The 21228-nt window shown below is 47.6% G+C and overlaps 1 protein-coding gene across 1 annotated transcript in view; it reads right to left on the reverse strand.

Moving 5' to 3' along the window:
- Nucleotides 1-19868, reverse strand: part of DOCK11 (dedicator of cytokinesis 11) — a 194505-nt gene extending 174637 nt beyond the window's left edge. The window contains exon 1 of the mRNA XM_060138818.1: nt 19679-19868. Within this exon, the coding sequence (XP_059994801.1) occupies nt 19679-19780 (102 nt within the window). The 5' untranslated portion in view covers nt 19781-19868. The remainder of the gene's footprint in view (nt 1-19678) is intronic.
- Between the last annotated feature and the right edge of the window lie 1360 nt (nt 19869-21228).

Here is a 21228-nt window from a genome sequence, read left to right on the forward strand (position 1 = left end):
CCCTTCACAGGACCTAGCAACGAGCCTTCACATAGGAATGCTCCATAGATGTCTGCTGATAACGATAAAGAATGAGGCCAGCGCCGGAGGGACTAGGTAAGGCTTCCAGACCATTCATCACTGAGAGAAGATGGGTGCCAGTCTCACAGTAAGTGAACAGGATCATACTACTTAGAACTCCAAATATATGTTGACTCACCCTCTACGGGAAGATTTGATTCTGGCGCTAAGAGCATAAAAAGAAAAAAGAAAACCAACGCAGTTTTCCAGAGTTTAGTTCTCCCTTTTGGAAAAGTTTCCGTGACACATCTGGAAGTGATTTTCTAACACACTAGTTCCAATGAGTCATCTACAATATTAAGCAATGATTCCATAGGGTGAACCCTGATCATATCTTTCCATTAAGCAGCACCACTGAGGTCAGTGAAAGGCAATGGCTGACCCAGACTTGGACAATCTCACCCTCCACAGCCCCAATTTACATTGTCAAGAACATGGGTTTTAAGAGGTATGGGAATGCAATCTATCTCCCAGCACTAACACAAGACTTGTTCTAATACACTTAGTTTCCTTTCACTGGTCATGTGCAGAAGAAGGATCCAAAGGCTGCTTGAGGGGGAAGTAACCCCAAGTAAAGCTGGCAGAAGGAACGTTACGGAGCCATGTATAAACATGGGGCGGTCAGAAACGCAGGCGGTCAAGGTGGGCTCCCTGGGCAAAAGAATAAGACAACCCATGGTATATCGAATTCAGCTAGCACGCAAGACTCTTAATGCCACCAGCAAGAATTCCCCAAGGAATATTCTAGAAAGGACTCTCCATCCACCCCTTGCCCTTTCAGCCACATCCTAATATAGTGGCTCCAGCCATCAACTTTTAACCCACATCATATTGGTTTCCTAACATTTAAAACCTCTAGTATCGATGTTTAGAAGTATAACTTAAGTCCATTTCCCAGTGTCTTCTGACACTTGGATTTCTTTCAGGTTACAATGAAGGAATGAGTCATGTTCTTTCAGAGACTAAGGAGCCACTTACAAAGGCTATTTTAAATCTTTCAGGTGACACGGGTATTATTTAGTTCCCAGAAACAATAATTTACTGAATGGTTTCCTCAGGGCTGAAGGAGTTAATGCAAGTTCCCAGAGCAATTCTTCTCTCGGGGGCACCAAAACAATCTGATTTTAAATGGCACAGGAATTGTATAAGCTTAAAGCATTAAATCCTACCTTACAAAAGACATAAATTAGCGGGTGTCCATTTGCATTACAAAAGGATTCTTTGCTTTGCCAAAGGGTCCCAATCAAATTTATTCAAAAATCAGATTCCCCTAATGTATGCTGAATGACTGGATTTGCACATGGGCTTCATTGAGCGAACACAGCTGTACCAAAGGCTGAATTTAATTACAGGTACCTCTTCACCATGATTTCAGTAGTTCTTATACCCATTTCATTGCCTCCAACGTCGTACAGTGAGGAGTTGACCTTACAATTTCTGACTCACAATTCCCCCACTCTAACAATAAAATCGCTTTGCTTTTTACCTAGCACTCTTGACCCAAAGTCTTCAATCCACATTTGTTAGTCCTCATAATTATGCCAAACAAGTTGGCAAGAAAGCTGGGAATGCCACCTTCCAAACTACCAGGGATGGGAAAAAAAAAATAGCACCATTAACAGGCAAAACAAGTAAAGGTCCACATAAGCACAAAAGAACTACGTTTCAGTTTATTTTTTTTCCAAACATGAAATATTTCATGCATAGTATTTTTTTTTAAATAGACTGTAATTTTTCAATCAGTTTTAGGTTCACAGCCAAATTGAAAGTACAGAGAGGGCTTCCCTGGTGGCGCAGTGGTTAAGAACCCACCTGCCAATGCAGGGGACATGGGTTCAAGCCCTGGTCCGGGCAGATCCCACATGCTGCAGAGCAACTAAGCCTGTGCACCACAACTACTGAGGCTGCACTCTAGAGCCCATCAGCCACAACTACTGAAGCCCGTGCTCTCCAACAAGAGGAGCCACCGCAATGAGAAGCCCTCGCACCGCAACGAAGAGTAGCCCCCGCTCACCGCAACTAGAGAAAGCCCGCCTGCAGCAACGAAGACCCAATACAGCCAAAAATTAATTAATTTTAAAAAATAAAAAAGAAAGTACAGAGTTCAGTTCCCATGTACCCCCGCCCACGTGCACAGCACAGCCTCCCCCATATCAACATCCCCCATCACAGAGATACATTTGTTACAAGCGATGAACCATCACTGACCCTCTTAATCACCCGAAGTCCAGAGCTTACGCTAGGGTTCACTCTTGGTGTTGTACCTTCTGTGGATTTTGACAAATATATAATAACACGTATCTCCCATCAGAGTATCATACAGAATAGTTTCACTGCTTTAAAATTCCTCTGTGTTCGCCCTATTCATGCCTCCCTCTCTGCTGCTTTTTAAGTTACGAAGAGAAAATATTCAAAACTCAGTTTAGGGCTTCCCTGGTGGTGCAGTGGTTGAGAGTCCGCCTGCCGATGCAGGGGACACGGGTTCGTGCCCCGGTCCAGGAGGATCCCACGTGCCGTGGAGCGGCTGGGCCCGTGAGCCATGGTCGCTGAGCCTGCACGTCCGGAGCCTGTGCTCCGCAATGGGAGAAGCCACAACAGTGAGAGGCCTGCGTACCGCAAAAACAAACAAACAAACAAACAAACAAAAACCTCAGTTTAAATACAACAGATCAATTTTCATATATCAGTTTTATATTATAATGAGAGTGGGTGCTGGAGAGAAAACGGAGGAAGAAATGTGGTGGGGAAAAGACAAGACAGAAGGACAAAGGCAACGAAAAAGAAATGAACTCAAGGATGTACATGCTGATGGGGAAAAAAAAGGGCACACAGTACAGAGGGGAAAAGAGACCCTGCTTACCAAGATCTGCAGCATAATCTAATTATCTGAAATGTCAGAGGCAAGACCTTCCATTTCATCCTTAATTCCTAATTCATCCATAATTCTCCCATCCATTTGTTTTAAATCCACAAAAAATCTAAGATTATTTTTAAATAAAAGAACAAAGATAAGCAATTTCGAACTCAGGAAAATGGCAACCAGAAATCCTTGCAATATCGATGCATATCACCTATTAATTAGCTATACTTGAAATTTAAGTCCCTCTTGTGACTGATCATATTAATGGCAGCAAAGGATGACTACAGTATCAACAACCTAAGACACATGCAAGAAAGATGAGACCAATTTTAATTTACATTTCAGAAACTTCAGGGTAGGCATTTCCACCTCTCAAAAACTGTGAAGGTAATATGAAACATAGATGTAGACATACAGGTACATATACTGTGTGTGAGTGTATATATATATACATAAACCCTTTGAAACTTCACTTTATAGAGAACCCATTATGATCAAAATTGGAGGAATACTTCAGCAGATAGGAATGAAAAGCAAATGGGAATTGAAGTCTCTAATTTCTAGGCCATCCTCATTTTATTGATTCAAGACACAGAGAATGTGAGACATGCAAAGCAACGGGCAAGGAGCTGCAGGATTATAGGAGAAATTATTTTAATAATAACAGCACCAGGCTAATTACTGTATAGATACTATATGTCACATACATATGCATTCATATATATCAGAGAAATATAGCAAGCCTGAAAAGTAAGTGTGGCGCTTTTTCTGAATTCTACTTTTTCTGATTACAGAAATAATACATTTTAAAAACGGAAAATGTAAAGCAAGAATAAAATGTACTCATAATCCCACCACCCAGAGACACGCACTGTTAATATTCTATACACTCACATATATTATAAACACAGGCATTCCCTTTGAGAATGTTTTCTTTGAATATAACAATAATACTAACAGCTAACATTTATTCAGCACTTCCTATGTTCCAGGCATTATTCTAAGTGTATTACTGTATTACTTTACTCAGTCCTTACATCAACCTTGTGAAGTCGGTAGTATCTAGCGTCATCTCCATTTTACAGATGGGAAAACTGAGGCAGAGGGTAGTTAAGTAACTAAAGTCACATATATCACATAAGCATTATTTTACAAAAACATGATCATACTTTGCATGGTGTTTCATAACCTAAACTTTTCCCCATGCCAATAATTAATACAGATGTCATTTTAATGACTGCATGGTTTTCTGGTGTATGGATGTACATTTTTCCCAATCCCTTACTTTTGAACATTCGGGTTGTTTAAGCTTGGGGAGGGGGGCGGTTGTTGTTTCGCTATTATAAACCACTTGGCAAGGCCCACTGAGGTTGATATTAGCTCCATTTTACAAATGAGCACAAGGAGGTTCCACAAAGTTAAATAGCCTGTCCAAGGTGACAGAGAGGGTCAGTGGAATCACTGGGCCTTTCTGGCACTCTGATGCCTACGCATTAGCTCCTTCTACTCTCCTGCCCACTCCGTAAGGCATTTACGTGCTAATGGATGAGAGAAGTTGTCAACCATAGTTCTGAGGCAGAATGAAATCAATCCTCTGTAAAACTGGAGAACTGGAATGGTAGGCTGAAAAATGCCCCCCGCCAAGATATGTCCCCATCCTAATGCCTGGAACCTGCAAATGATACCTTATGGCAAAAGGGTCTTTAACATGTGATCGAGTTCATAAGGGTCTCAAGATGAAGAGATCATCCTGGATTATCGAAGTGGGCCCTAAACGCCATCACATATGTCCTTATAAGAAAAAGGCAGAGGGAGATTTGACACGACCAAATAGCGGGCCATGCGACTCACAGAGGCAGAGACTAGAGTGATGCAGCCACAAGCCAGGGAATGCTGGCAGCGACCAGAGCTGAGAGAGGCAAGGAACGGAACTTGCCCTAAATTCTCCAGAGGGAATGTGGCCCACTGATACTGATTTTGGACATCCGGCCTCCAGAACTATAAGAGAATCAATTCGTGGCTTTTAAGCCACCGAGTTGGTGGTCATTTTTTATGACAGTCACAGGAAAGCAATACAAGTAGCAGGAGGCTATGGGCCTATAGAAGGAGCAACTTGCTCCAAATGTGGGGGGCGGGGAGGGATGGCCATTTGACCTAAGCCCTGCAGGACAGATAGGGTTCCCTTTAGCAGGGAAGGGGCTGGAAGGGCATTCTAGGAAGAGGAGTCAGCACGTGCGAAGGCATGGAGATGAGAAAGTTTAGAGTGTGTTTGGGGAGCAGTAATGGTCCACCACAGCTAGAGTACAGGTGACAGGAAGGAATGTGGTGGGAGAAGAGAATTCAAAAATGGGATGGGCCTTCCTGGTGGACAGGAAGGAACAGGAAGGCCTGCTAGGAAATCTGGGTGCTCATTTCCAGTAATGTGGAGCCAGTGCAGATAGAATTGGTATTTTTATGGGTTTGGGGATTTTGTGATTTTCCCTCATCCTTTCCTGAGAGGCAGCAGAATGGTGGGTCAGTTCCTAGCTATTTCAAGACAATAACTGCTTTGCTTACTGTCAAGATGGTCCACTCTGATATGTCATACCCCTAGGGACATGTGGACAAGACTGTGCCTAAATGATTTCTCCAGGGTGGGGCAAGAACCGTGACAGTGAGGTAGACCTATTCCATTCCACCTGGTGTCAACTGGGAGGACGCTCGTGCCCCCCAGGAGACCCTCTGAAATGTCCCTGGTTGCTCTGAAATGTGCACGGCCTCTGCCAACTCATCACCCCAAGAAAGCAAAATCCTCCATTAAATTGAGCCGCAGGAACTTTGCTTGTCTCTCATGAGGAAGGTTTCACTTTTGAAAGGTCTACTAAGCCAAAGGCCACTCTTTCCCAATAAAACCCAGCAAAGACACACACACACACACACACACACACACACACACACACACACACACACACACACACACACACACAAAGTGATGTATACTGGGCTCTGGAGTGGTAATTATATCATTTCTTAAACTCTTCATTCTTATTCCATACTTCCGCAGACAGAATCTCCGCTTCTCTTAGTTGGAACTAAATACAAAGCCAGGACATTTTAGGGGACAACCTTGCCAGATGTGTAGCTCCACAACATTCCCTTAGCATCCAGGCCATTGGATTTCCAGAAAAGGCACCCAGCCATCACTAGCTCAGGCCTCTGGAATTTTCCATCCTTGTCTAAAGAAAAGGTTAAAAACAATAAACACAGTGACGGCCCTGTCCCCCAGAGAACACTTTATGACCAAACACAGAGGAGAGAGGGAAGGAAGAGGTGAGAAAAAGATGAGAAGGGGTGAGTGAGAGAGTGCCCACCGTGGAAGGAAGTTTCCACAGCACAAATATGTAGAAGCTTTTCCTGGAAGGTCACAGTGCAGAGAGGTGAGGGCCACCAGGAGCAGCAGTTGAAAGATCAGAATGAGGGGAGAACAGTCAGGGGTCAGTGGAAGGTGGAAAGAGAAAGAAAGAAATTTGGTCGGGAGAGCGCGAAGTCAGCTAAAGGAACCCTGCCCCAGTGGGCGCCTCGCTCAGAGCAGGTCTCAAGGCCTCGGAGGGGCAGCCTCCATGGCCCCCATTCCTGTCTAGCAGGGTTTGCTGCCTTGAGAAATACGGATCTGGAATAGGTGTGAACTGTTGCCCTTCTTCTACCGGAAGATGGAGGAAGTGAGGGCCAGCCAACCCTTGACTCCCGAAAGGAATCTGGCCTCTACAGGTTTCCGGTGGTCCCAAGTCTTAAACCCCCAAGTCGGAGAATTAGGTTCCAACTAACACATACGGTGGAGAACTACATAGAAGTGTCCTCCACATTCCTTAACTAATTAATTTGGGGTCTTGAATTACGCGAGTTGACAGGGTGCACCACCCCACACAAAACTGTTCCACTTACCTTGCACAATTTCTACAGGGGTGGATTTCTTCCTGTCTGAATCTAAAACTATACTGCTCCCCTCATTAAACATTGTTAATATTTTCATCTCTGGTCTCTTGGTCTATTATAATGAGGGGGAAAAATCCCTTCCTTCCATCTTAACTTATTTTTATCCTTTAGTTTCCTCAGATTAAGTCCTTGTCTTCCCTTCCCCCACCCCACCCCCATCCTTGCCCTAAGTAGATCCCATGTATTAAAATCAGTAGAAATAGATTCTCTGCTTCAATTCAAGCAACAGTTCTAAAAGCATTTCCCTTGGGATTTTAGCATGACCAGAAGGAACGTATTTCTCTTTTCCTTCAGCTAAGACAGCTTACTATCTCCCTCCCATCTCTCTCTCTCTCTCTCTCTCTCTCTCTCTCTCTCTCTCTCTCTCTCCCTCTCTCTCTCTCTCTCTCTCTCTCTCTCTCCCTCTCTCTCTCTCTCTCTCTCCCCTAGCTCACTCTCAAACACATTTGCTTTCTAGTTTCTTCTGGTACACACCACACTCCCAGATATTCCAGAGTCCTGAGGCATCAACTCTGTCACGAAGGTCACTGATCCAATGCCTACTATCCCTACGCCATGAAGTTCAGATGAGGGCCAGTGAAAAAGGAAAAACCTCAAACCAGAAAGCAGTAACTCAGTAAAATAATATGAAATAAACTATAACAAAATAAGCCAGGTTGAAGGGCAAGAGCCTATAACATAAAGAAAATGAACATCAGTTTCTAAAGAAGATTTAAATAGGATTACAGTTAATACCTTTTCACATCCTAGAGATTAGTAGTATCTAAATACATTAGAAAAAATTTTAAGATAATTCCACTGCAAACATCTGAATTTTTTTAACTGAGTTGGCTTATAAGGAGAATTGGAACTATTTTCCTGTTGAGGAGAAAAGAAAGGAAGACTGGAACAGGAGACAGTGAAGATGGTTAATGTATATTTTGTCGGTACAGATTTTTAAACAAAATCTGGGGGTTTCCCAACCTTTTACAAAATGTTTTTCAGTACATTTCAGCCAATTATCCAAAGGTCTGGAAAAAGATACGCCTGGCCTCGGAGAAATATAGCCATGGCCAATTAGAAGTGATGTAAAAATAGAAAATGCAACCCACATCGATGATAGAGTGCTTCTTCAGGGCAGTAGGCTCTGTGCCATCAGCTTATCATGGATATTGTCATGGCCAGCGTGAGGAGGGCTGGTGCAAATGTGATCAGCCAGCAAGCTTTTGTGGTGTGTGTCTCTAAGATGGCAGTGACTGGACTTGGTGAATGAGACAGGAAGTTTCGATTTTTCTCTCAATTGAAAACATCGTGAAGACTGAAGGAATCAGAGAGCTTTTCCAGTCCTTCTCTCTGCTTCTTGAATCATGTGTTTTAGAAACCCATTTCTGGGAAAGGCTCTGCCAATTACCTTGAAAATGCAGGAGGGCCATGCCCAGTCTAACCTGACCTTCAGGATGGGTGAAGTGTCTCTCACACAGGACACATGAGAGGTGTCTTGGGGCTTGTCAGCCAAAGAGTTATCCTCCCTGATGTGAAACCATCCTTTTCTCTTTTCAATACACACACCCACCCCCTTACCTCTTTACTCTTTAGCTGAGGGTGGAAAATTCCATAGGCCTGAACTGGCTAAGTGCCTGCCAAGTGTCTGGCCAGCTTGTATCTTGAAACACCTCAAGTCTGAAAGCAGTGCCCACTTACAAGAACTCCAGACTGAGGGACTTTTGTGTGGGAAAAATTTTTTTTAATCATGAAGAATTTAAGAAAACATCCAAATTGAAATTGCAGACTGCAAACCTATATTGCTTTCTTTCAGCCAAAATTCTCAAAAGGGTTTGTGCTTTCTCATTCTTATTCTGCGAAGGCTTTTGCACCTGGCTCACAGTTTGCCCGTCTATCAGCCCCGTGTTCCTCCTCCACCACAAGGTCAGTATCCATGCTGGAAACCCATGTGACCCTAGAATTCCACCATTCCTCAACCTCCAGCAATGGTTTCCCAAAGCTGTCCGCTTCTTAATCCCTGGAATTTGTGACTACGTTATATTACATAGCAAAGGGATTTTGCAGATGTAATCAAGTTAAGGATTTTGAGATGGAGAGATTATCCTAACTAATTATCCTGGTGGGACCAAGGTAATCAATCATAAGAGTCCTTCTAAGTGAGGGAGGGAGGAAGGAAAGAAGGCAGGCAGAAGAGTCAGAATCAGAGAAGGAGATGTGATGACATAAGCAGTATCAGTATGATACGATGTGAGAAAGACTTGACCAGACATTGCTGGCTTGAAGATGGAGGAAGGGGCCACAAGCCAAGGAATGCAGGCAGCCTCTAGAAGCTGTAAAATGCACGGTAACAGATTCTCCCCTAGAGCTTCTGGGAGGGAGTGAGGACTTACAGACACCTTGGCGTTAGCCCACTTAAAACCGTTTCAGACTTCCAACCTCCAGAACTGTGAGTTTAGTAAATCTGTATTGTTTTGAGACACTAAGTTTGCGGCAATGTGTTGTAGCGGCCATAGGAAACTAACAGGCCATGCATCTAGTGCAACTCTCAGCAGGGTCACTGCTGGGACTCCTCATCTCAAGTACTCTGCCTTTTCTGAGTTCTCTAAGCAGACACCCAGCGTGCTAAGCTCAAGCTATTGTGCAGTCATGGTGAGTGTAGGACAGTCCTCCTCGGGACCGGCAACAAGACGAGAACTCTCCTAGAGGGGCTGCTCAATTGGCCGGCAAACCGAGGCAGAGGGTTAGATATGGGGTAGGGGGTGGGGACGAGAAAGAAGATAAAACCCAGTGACCGGAAATGGATTTTACAGACCGGGCGGAACCAGTAGCCTAGGGGACTTAAGGCCCAGATCCGCAGCTCTGAATACGAGTCTTCTGATGCCCCCTTGCTTAGGCCCTGACTAGTCTCTGGGCCTGGGGCGGTGCCGGGCTGGCAGGGGACATCCGAGTCCACTCCACACAGAGGAAGCAGGGGGAGGGAGCTGGGCCTCCATCGCAGAACTGAGGCGACAACAAAGCCCTATGGAATTCTCCTCCGGCTCTCCCGGTGAGAATTCTGCCAGACCCCGTTTCACTTCGTTTGGAAGGCGAAGACAGAGGCAGAGCTCCTCTGTAAGCAGTCACACAGGTCACTAGCAGTGGAGGAGCGATCCTCCCTTGGGGTCAGGTTAGCAGGGAGAACCTTCTTTGCTCCACAAGCAATAGAGCATGATCTAAACACTCTTCTGGCCAGAAGGAGAGCTGCGGGCGCCTATGAGCTTTCAAATAACCATTTTGTTCAATTTTCGCCAACAGTTCATTGAGAGCCCTCCCGGATTTAAGTGCTTTCTTGGTGGTAAGTTAGGCAACTCAGGATGTGGTATTCCCTCCTCCTGGTCTCTAGGAAACCATTTAATGGGCCGAAGCCTTCGGAACTTGTTAACCTATGAAAATAAACTGGTTTTGCCAACCACACTGTTCCACTCACGCCATGAACATTGACAACAGGTTCTGTAAGACATAAAGTTGGCAGTTTCTCAAGTGGGAAAGCTACACGGCTAATATAAAAGGCATGGAGAGAAATATATATGTTGTTATTTTTGGACGGCACTAACCTGCTTGAAAAAAAATCATAAAAACAGTTCCCTGAAAATGATCCCAGGTACCTTGGCACAGCCAGTGTCCTGGAGAATTTTTTCCCCCATATAGCTTGTCAAATAGCAAAGAAAGGAAGGGCGGCCAATTGCAAACAGTTCTCAAAGTCCTTAGGCTGACTTTGGCAAGGAAAAATCTATACGGATCTTGCCCACATTTCTCAATAACAACCCCACCCCTCTTCATTTTTTTTTTTCTGTCCTCACCTCCTACTTTCCCACTACAGAGACCTAAGCTTGTTCAGAAATAAACACTGTTTCCCAACAGGAGGAGATCATCACCAAAACCACACAAAGAGAGCTTCCTCCACCCTTTCTATTGTGGAATCTGGCCCAGGAGCTAGTGCTTCTTTACCTGATTATGCCAAAGAAATTGAGACACCCGGAGTTCATTACCTGTTCTGTCACTTAGCAAACCTGGGTGGCCTACAGCCTTGCCTCACTTGAAACCATGCCTCTGTTTCCCCACTGAAGGGAGACAGGTGATGACAATGCAGGATATGTTTCACAGTGACCTGGAAGAACATGCGAGGTCAGAGGCATAACAGCATTTTTGACTCATCATAAGATCGGGGCTATAAAAATACAAGGTCTAATACATCAACTATTTCGTACAAAGGCATTCCCCAGCCTCCTGACACACTTCGCTGAAGCACTTCAAATAAAGATGTTCTGTCTCAGAGGCTTAGAAGAACATTTGACTTCTTAGTTAAATCTCACCCAGTCAAATCTTTTAGTCACTACGGAAAGCAACGGGAGGGGAGAGCTGAAGTATCAGAATACCTTCAAACATTTCTCTGCAGCTTGAAACATACACAGTCCAACGTTAAGCTGTCGAGAAAGGCCAAAATACAACTTCCTGTCAACGACAAACTCGATGAGCAATAAAAATAAGGTGGTAAAGAATGGCAGGAAATCATTAATAGCAAATTTTGGCGTGATTGTGTGACGCTGTGCGTAGATAGTAGGTCAACCTCATGTCCCTGGAACAGTTGGCGTATTTTCCACGGTATTGACTACGCTGGAAACCTGCACGTACTATTCCTAATTGGACTCATCCTGCTACCACAAAACCAGGATAGCTGGGCAGAAAAGTATATTGATTTCTTAGAAGACCTGTAAGCTTAAAATGTTCCCACTAAAATACATGTTTCCAAAATACATCTTTAAAAGGGCACTTGAATGTCAACGGTCATTTGATTCTTTTTAAAGTAAGGATTAATGAGTAAAAGGCATGTCAATAAAGTTTTGAGAGGGAAAGGAAAGAGCGTTCAAGTTCTAGTCTTCCATACAGAGCCCAATGGTCCTCTATCCATGCTTTTGGAGAAACCGCGCTGAACAGACTGTCGTAAGTTCCTCAGACCAGAGGACCTCCTCCCGGGCACAGGATGGGGTGTTCCTCCCCACTAGACGACCAGTCTTCCCACCCACTCATCTGACTAGTCTGAAGGCAAGAACTGCCAAAGACCCAGAGCCCTAGCTCACATCCACTGGGCTCTTCGATATGATCCGGTCCGCCTGGGAATGGCTGCTCCCAGGACCTCATGGGCAGCCAGCTTAGTCTGCCAAGAAGGGTATGATTCTCGGCTCAGCCATGTATGGGGCTCACCCTTTGGGGCATGATCTGCAGCAGGGAAATAAAAAAGCAAGGGTACCTGCTTCCCTTCTACCCGTCTACTTTTGTTGGTTGATGTGTCACACATACACAAAAGACTTCTGCACACCATCAAGCCCGGGAATAAGCGTGCGAGCCAACAGTTGTCCAGTGCCTTCCACGTGCCAAGCCCCGGACCCCAGTGCTTTGCATGCAACTCATGGAAGCCTTTCCGCAAACCCAAACCCACCAGAGGGTTATCGAGGCACAGAAGGTGAAATAACTGGCCCAAGGTCACCCAAGTTAGTAAGCAGCTGAGCTGGACTTTGAACCCGGGCAGTGAGTTTCCAGAGCCTAGTGTGCTCTACTAGGCACGAGTCACAGACAACGGAGCTGAATGAGACTGTCCCTTTGCCCCAGTTCCTGCTCTGGGAGCCTCCAGGGTGTGGCCCTGCAAGAATCGGAAAGGCATCTGGCTCTGGGTTGATATAAGCGACAGGTCAATGTTACCCATGAACCCCTCTGCACTCCTGACAAAAGCGAAAAGAAACTAAGATATCTAAATCCCAAACAGAGATGTATCATAAAACTACCATTAGGATTTACAGAAAAGGGGAAACAGCTCTCGTGCTTTCTCCCGCCTGTGGTTTCTGGCCTTCCCTCTGTGTTTAAAAAAAAAAAAAAAAAAAAGGAAGAAAAGAAAACAAACAAAAAAACTAATAATTTTTCAACATGCCTACTGATCATTTTATGTCTCAGAAGAAAGCAAAAGCAGGGAGGTGAATGACTCCTCTGAACGGAATTCCCGCAAACAAGCCTGGGGGGCGGGGCGGCTCCCGAGGTGGGGTCTGGGAAGGCAGCAAGCGCTCCGCTCCGGCAGCCCACAGACGTCAGGTCAAGGAATGTCAAGGGGAGTTACACATGTACACTGGATGTGAATTTCTCAGTGTCAGGCGCTGCCATTTACTTTCCCCATTCCCATAAAAAAAAAAAAAAAAAAGGTCTCTGTAGCCCAGTAAATGAGGGAAATGCCAAAGGCCTCACTTAACATTGTTGAACCCAGAAAGGACCAACGTCTTGAAAAAACGTTAAGGACCACAAAAAAGACCATGAGGGGGCGGCGGCCGGGCAGAAATGATGTAACTAACTGAAGATAGAAGCAGCACCAATCACTAGACTCCTGCCGCTTCCATCGTCTCTATTTCACTCATCTGCATACATCCCATCTCCCTTCCAGGCTTGTGAGTCCCTCAAGGGCAGGAAACACGCTAGCCAGCCTCTTCAGGCACCTGGGGAAGGAGGCTGGTCAGGCTGAACCCTGGGACGGGAAGCTGCCCAGGGGGTGACCTAACTTCCCATGAAGCCTGCCTGGGGAGGCCGTTCCTCAGCCCCCCCGCCCCGCCCTGCCTCCCACTTCCCTAACAACCCCCAAAGGTGCAAAGCTCTTCAATCAGCTAATCTCGCCTCCCCTGCCCGGCTGCTCAGCCCTGGCTCTTCCGCCCCTTCCTGATCCCATCTGGAACACTTTCTTCTCTGCCCTCGAGAACCCTAGTCTTTTGCCAAAACACAACACTAGAGGCTCAGCCTTTCCCCAGGATGTTCTCTCCACCGCCTTAACTGTAAAATGGCTTTGCCCTGACGACCCTCTCTAGAAGAGGCCGCTCATTTGCTTCTCCCTTCCCCTCTCGTGGAACACACTGACCCTCCTGGTCACCTGGGCTGACAACCTCAATCATCTTGACTCCACCTCCCCCCCCTTCCTCCCACTTCTTCCTTCCCCCCTCTACTCCCCCTTCAAGGATCACTAAATCCTGCTGCTTTTATCACTTCTCCTACTTCTTCCGCCTTATCTCCATTGTCACTGCCTCAGCTAAGCCACTGCTGTCCCTCTCCAGAACCATGCAGCTATATTTCACCCAGTTACCTGGTCTCCAGGCACCCAACACCTGGTCCATCCTATATATTGTTTCCATGTGTTTCCCGCTGTGAGAGGCACTGGGAATAGACAGGAACACACAGCCCCTGCCTTCTTGGTTCATATTCAGAATGGGTATGAAATATTGCCCCCTTCTTCACTGTAATCTGTGATAGACCCTTCTAGAATGCTTTTTTTTTTACTAGATCTCTCCTAAACTTTTATGAATCACTTATACATCAGACGCTTTCCAAATATTACCTTCTTCGACCCCCACGAGAACTCCACAAGGTCAGTACAACTATTTATTATCCCCATTTCACAGATGAGGAAAACAAGATCTCGCTACTCGCTTCGGTTCACAATGCAAGCCGGGGACAGAGGGCAGAGTCAAGCCCAGGCCTGACTCTTGAGCCTGGGCTCTGGCTCCCACATTTTAAGGAGGACACTGAAACCTTGGAAAGGAGCCCAAACAAGATGATCGTGATGGTGAAGCATCTCGAAACCAAGTCACATGAGGAAGGAAGGAAAGAAATGAAGGCTCTTTGGCTTTGGGAAGAGTGCATTTTAAAATGCCACAGTGGCTGTCTCCAAATATTTGAAGGGTTGCCATGTGAAAGAGGAAGCAAACATCTTCTGTGCGGCTCCAAATGGCAGAGCGAGGCCTAGCCTAGTGGTGGAACTTACAGAGAGCAAATTTCAGCGCAAGAGCCGTTTCTAACCCAGCCCTCTAACGGGCGGAGAGCCTTTAAGGAGAAGCTAGGCAACGTTTGTCAGGGCCTGTACGGGGGACATTCCTGCCTTGAGTAGGCAAGTGGTCTAGATCTGCGTTTCTGTGCACATCAAAGTCACCTTGGGTTGTTTTTAAAAATACACATGCCTGGCCCCAGCCCAGACTTATCGAAACAGAATCTTAGGGGTAGAGACGGTTAGTGTGAGAATTACAAACCAGGAAATAAGTCTGTACGAAGGTTCACTCAAATCCTCAAAAGAAGAAATACAGATGGCTAATCAACATATGCCAACCTGGTCAACTTCAAGACTAATGAGAGGAATGCAAATTAGAACGGTGATATGCCGTTTACTGCCTACCAGATTGCAAAGGTTAAAAAATACTAATTACCGGTGTTGCCATGGGAGGGGGCAAAAGGAACACTCACACTTTCTGGTGACGGAAGGGCAAATGTCAATAACTTTCTGCAGAGCAATTTAACAGCAGGTTTAAAGGAAATGTTAATGCTAAAAATGTGTCTAATGTTTGAGCAAAGCAATTCCGATGCTAGAAATTTATCCTAGAGGGACAATCTAGCATGTTTGAAAATGCCTGCTCAAAGATGTTCATTCAAATTCATGTTTATACCAGAGCTGTCCTGAAGAACTTCCTGCAGTGGTGGAAATGCTGTCTCTGGGCTGCCCTATGCGGGCCAGCCACTAGGCACACGTGGTTCTTGAGCATCTGTGGCAAGGGCAATTTAGGAGCTGATTTTTAAAGTTTTTAAACTAATTTTAGTTTTTTAATGAATTCAAACGTAAATAGCCACAGGTGGCTAGTAGCTACTGTACTGGAGAGCTCATGTTTCTAACTCCTCAGAATTAGAACTTCTCAAGACATCAAACAGTAAAGGATGATTAACCTACGGTCCACCCACAGTGGAACTTCTGGCAGTCGTTAAACACGATTATGTAGATTCGTATCACTGACGTGAAGAAATGTTCGTAAGATACGGGTAAGTGACATAATTATTTACAGGTTTGTATGATAAATTTGTTTAACGTGCTCGGCTTGGAAAACAAATTCTATCCAGTACTACTTCGTGCTTCAAAGAGGGTTGGGCAAGGAGGCCTCTCCCGCTTCACAGCAACCTCTGTACTGGGCTGGCTGACAGATCCTTCCTTCTCCAAACCTGGAGGAGCCAACGGGAGCAGTAAGACCATTTCATGCTTACTCGCCCACACTCTGGGTCAGTGCATGCAGAGCCCAGCTAAGTCTCTGAACTGCAGACTCACGGGCAAAGCCCGTTGCAACTGGCTTTATTCTACCGTGTAAGTTGTTTTGTCCTCGATTAAGTACTTTCCACAAATTCCCCTGGGAAGAGGGAGCAGGGGAGCTGATTCATTTTCAGGGCTTCCCTAAATGCAAACCTAAGGAACACTCCTTGCAGAGGTGGTAGTGCTGGGGGGGGGGGTGGCAACAGCTGCAGACCCTTTTCAGCCATTCTCAGCTCTTGGAGAGCTTTCCTCCACTGGCTTTGTTATATGCCATCTGGCCAGGCGCCAGCCAGGGCACCGTGCGCGCATCGCCCTGCCTCAAGGGGCTACAACCCGTAATATCTAGCAACTCTTTCCTGATCCTTTGGCGCACAAGGAATTGAAAGTAAATTCAGCAGAGCAAGTCAACACCTACTAGGCGACCCTCCCAGGCAGACACAAGGACTCCTCCCGAGGGCAGCCAGAATACAACAGGTTTCTCAAATGCCTTTGTTCCCCCAGAGGCACAAAGAGCTACATCCTGAACTATAACAAAAACAGCGCTGAAACGCTGCATTTTAAAATGTGTATATATGTAAACACTTCTCAGTTAATCACAGACGCTCTCAGGTTATAATATTCCTCCCCAAGTCTCTCTTGAGAAATCTCTGCCAGTGGTTAATTCTGTAATTATCCCTTTGCCTGGGTTAAAACTGTCTTTCATTTTAAAAAAAAAATGCAGCAACAAAACGGTCTCTCTTTCTCTATCTGCTTCATTATATAGTTAATAGATTTGAGGAAGTACTGATAACTGAATGAAGGTTTGAATACACAACTACATGCTATATATAGCCCAGGCCTTCTGAATTTTTCAAATAGTGAACAAAACTGAATGATGTTAGCAACATGCCGAAAAGGGTATAACTGTTAAAAAAGAAACCACCTAAACAGGAAATTCTGTATATTTGTTCAGCTTGGTGGGTTTTCCAAGTTCTAGTGAAAGATACACCACAGGAAAGCTTGCTCTGCGGCAGGAATGACTCCATATTGAAATCTAATGAAAATGCGACTCCATATTGAAGCCCTAACTTGAATGTCCTGGGTTGACAGCAGCAAGTGTAAATCCTACCTCAGCTGTCCCTAATAAACATTTTGGGTCTTAAATCAGAAAAGAATCAGACGTTGTGATGGCAGCTGCAATGTGGTCCACTCGCTCTCCAGCCACCCATGGCTTTGCTAACTTTGGTTAACGAGCTCTTGGTGTCAGAAAAGCAGGGGCCAAGAAAGAGAGCCATTTAGGAGAGTACACTCCATTTAAGACTCTTTCCTTATCTCTTAATTGACTGAACTGCTTCAAAACAGCATTCACTAAGGTGCTATGAATAAGCTAAAACTGATTTATGTACATAATCTGGGTGTCCTCTTGACAAACACATACACACAGACCCAACCCCGGCTGGAACTAACAGAAACAAATGAAGATAAAGTCATCACACTCATTCATAATTTTAGGGCATCTAGGATTGTGCCTTGCACGTTGCAGGGGCTCAACAGATATAGATTTAGATTCCTAGAATCGGTTCTCCCCACCTCCCAAAATCTCGGTGTGGACCACATACCAGAGTAGTAAATAAATATCACTCCTGTGCCTTGCCCGGTAAAAAACATCTGTGGCCTTGGTCCCAAGTAAGCTAGGTTGGCGGTATCTCTCAGAAGAGTCTCCTCCCACTAACAGTTTTTTGTGTCAGAGTCAATGGTTAGGAAGGCACCTGTGTTACCCCCAATTCTGTTTCAAACCCAAAACCCTGGACAAGAATGCTACTGTCAACTTTACGTTGCTGGGGGTGGCAGGTCAAACGCCGGTCAAATCCCAGCGGAGGTTTGCTGAGTCCCATTTATTCTCTTGAGACCATCTGTCCAATTCACAGGCTCCCTTCACACGATGTGGTAGAGGGCCAGCCAGCCCTGCTTAAGCGAGGTTTTCTTTCTTCCTGAATTTAGGAAAGCGTTTCCTATGCTAGGGAGACTGAATCACTTGTCAACAATCACCCGAGATGAGAGCCCTGGTATAAATTCCCTACCCACAGCTTGCCTTCCTCTCTTAACTGGCTGTGATGACAATCGAGGTTCCAATCTAACCCCAACAGGACCTCATTCTAAAATCAGTGAGACACACAATAGGCCAAGTCCATTAAAACAACATTAAAGGTCTGGCTTTTTAGCTCTGCTAAACAGCAGGATTAAACTTCCAAGCGTCCAGCTACGATAGAGAGATTTCTTTAAAGTCATTTGGCTTTGCACAGTGGTAGCTATTAGGGATCAGATCTTTATCTCAAAGGTACATATTTTTACCTTTGATCCTCCTCCAGAACTCCCACTAATGTCAACTTTCTCCACTGTTGGGATCAGGCCCCTGGCCTCCCTTTAATGTTGGTTTTATCGCAGATTCTACAAGATCAACAGAAAAATTACAAGGAAAAGCTGTGAAGTTCCCTTCCGATGATAAGTTGTTTTAACAAAAAGAGCTCACTCTTAATGGTGAAATTTAAACACAGCAGACGACTCGCTGTAAGGTAGAGAGCACGGAGAGAGACAAAAACGAACAAACAAAAAACCAAAGCAACAAAACAAATGCTAATTAACCAGTCCGATTGCTTATTTAGGTTTTGACTACTGATCCAGGAAATTGGCAACGAGTGTCTTGAAAACAGGAGAAGGGGAAAGTGCTCGTTAGTACCCTCCGCTGCGCTCCAGAGTCAGACAATCCGAATGAGGCTGAGGGTGCGATGGAAAGGCTCCCAGGAGGTCAGCGCGCTTTCCAATGCCCATCCCCCAGCCGTGAGCGGTGGGGCTCGGAGCCCAGGTCCTCCATCCCTGGACTGGCGCACACCGTCTTCCCCCAAACCCCCATGGCCCCATCTCCTGCCTCCGGAGCGCTCTCGGGTCGCAGGGGACACCCTCGCCCTGCGGCTGCAGACCCCGCGCCCACACGCCCCGGAAACCCGTTGTCTCCAACCCCCTCCCTCCGCAGCAGCGGCGGCGGCGGCAGCAGCGGCGGCGGCAGCAGCGGCGGCGGCGGCGGCAGCAGCACCCCTTCTTAGACCCATCACCACCCTCTCCCCAGTAGCAGGAGGAAGTCGCTGTGCTTCCTCTGTTCTCACCGCCCGCCGGAGCTTGGGCGCCCGGGGCTTTTTGGGTGGGGTTCTTTTTTTGTGTACACGGTGTGTGTGTGTGTGTGTGTGTGTGTGTGTGCGCGCGCGAGTGCGTGTATGTGCAAAACGGACATCGCATCCTTCCGCCTAGACTGCCTCAGGTGCGGGCAGCATGGACTCTGTATCTCGTCGCGCCCGGGTCGCCGGCTCTTTGTGCCGGGTCTAGGGCAGCGCGGGGTCCGTTCTCGAATTCACACCCCCGGCCGGGGCCCCAGTTCCGAGCCCCCGACGGCCCGTCGGCGTCCAGCCCGTGCGGGGCAGCCGGGCAGCCGCGGCGCTGTCAGCGGGCGCCTGGGACTCGGACCCCGGCGAGCGGCGGCCGGGGCGAAAACTTACTGAAACGGAGAAAGAGCGCGGAGCGCACCGGCCGGCCGCCGCCGCCGCCGTCCCCGTCCCGGCCCCACGCGCGCGCGCGCGGGAAGCCACCCAGTTGCTCTCGCCCGGAGCGCGTTCCCCAGGACGCCCCGTCCCCCGGCCACTCACCAGCACTACGGAGCCCCGCACGGCCTCTGACACGCTCTGTCGGAGCTCGGCCGCCGTGCCGGGCTTGCTGAGCCGCTTGGTGAATTTGCGCACTTCGGCCATGGCAGCGGCGGGAAGGTCTCGGCTGGCTTGCTCACTGCCCCGGGCCGGGGCGGCCGCGGCCGCTGCTGCTCCAAGTGTTTACACGCCGGCCGGCCACATCGCAGCTTGGCGGCGGCGCGTCTCCCGCTGCTCCTCCCTCCCGCCCTCCGCTGCCCCTCCCTCTTTCCCTCCTTCCCTTCCTCGCTCGCTCGCCGTCCGGCCCCACGGCGGCGGCCGCTCCCTCCCCCAGAGAGCCCGTGCTCCGTGCGCGAGCAGCCCGAGGAGGAGGGTGTGTCTGGCGAGGAAGGGCGTGTGGAGGGGGAGGGAGCATTGGAGGGGGAACGAGGGTCACGAGGGAAGAGGGGGGAAGTGGCAACCGCTCGGGCTCCGCCCGCAGCTGATATTGCTGGTGCAGCCGCCTCCGGGAGGGGAGGTCTGGTTGCTTCATTTTCGTTTGTGTGTATTTTGGGGCGGGGAGGGGGGAACGACACGAAATGTCTCCAAGTGTGCGGCGCGCTCTACCCCAGCGCTCCTTTCCCGCCCCGGAGGCTGCAGTGCCCACAGGAGGGCTGGGGAACTCTCGCGCCCCGCCACCCCGCAAGCCCCCAGGACCGGGGCGGCGAGGGGCTGCGCGACAACGTGGAGCAGCCGCCTATTGTGTGCTCCGCCCGGGAGGGGTCGAGCCGATGTCGCTGTCGAAGGAGGGAGAGCGGGTTTTCCGGCCGGAGCGACTCGCTTGGGTCCTCTGCTGCCCACACCGTTTTCTTACCCATCGATCCTCCTCCCGTGGAAGGGGTCGGGGGGCAACCCCAGGAGGGAGCGGGCTTCTGGGACTGGAAACTTGCTGTGGGCGAGCCCACCCCTCCACCCCCAGCAGGGTAGGGGAGAGCTGGATGGTGGGCCCTGAGCCTGTGGCAGGTTGTCTAGTTCGGCAGAGACGGGGCGGGGGGGCGGGGGGAGGGTGGAGCGGGGCGGGGGCGGGTTTGGAAGGCCATTACCTGGAGTCTGGAGGATTTACCGGTCTTCTAGAAGCTTTTACACATCCTGCTATCGCCTCTCCATTTCCTACTCCTTTCCTTATCCTCTTCACCTTCCAAGAAATTGTTTCCCAAGAATCAAAGAACATCTTCTAACTAGATGTAAAATAAACGTGCTTAAGACAGAAATAAGGATGTGAATCTTGAAGTACTGGTGACCCTGTAAAACCTCCCCAAGTGCAAAGTGAGAGGCTCTGCTAACCGCGGGAATTTTCTGTCTGGTTACTTAATGTGTTAAGAGTTTGAAAATGGCCAAAAATTTCTGGGGAGCCATGCAGCCCTTCTAAGCGGGTTCCTACCACTGCCATGAGGGCACTTTGCCCACTTTTTTTTTTTTTTTTCCCCCCGCTACGCGGGCCTCTCACTGTTGTGGCCTCTCCCGTTGCGGAGCACAGGCTCCGGACGCGCAGGCTCAGCGGCCATGGCTCACGC

This window comes from Lagenorhynchus albirostris, chromosome X (genome assembly GCF_949774975.1).
Source record: "Lagenorhynchus albirostris chromosome X, mLagAlb1.1, whole genome shotgun sequence".
NCBI classification, from domain to species: Eukaryota; Metazoa; Chordata; class Mammalia; order Artiodactyla; family Delphinidae; genus Lagenorhynchus; species Lagenorhynchus albirostris.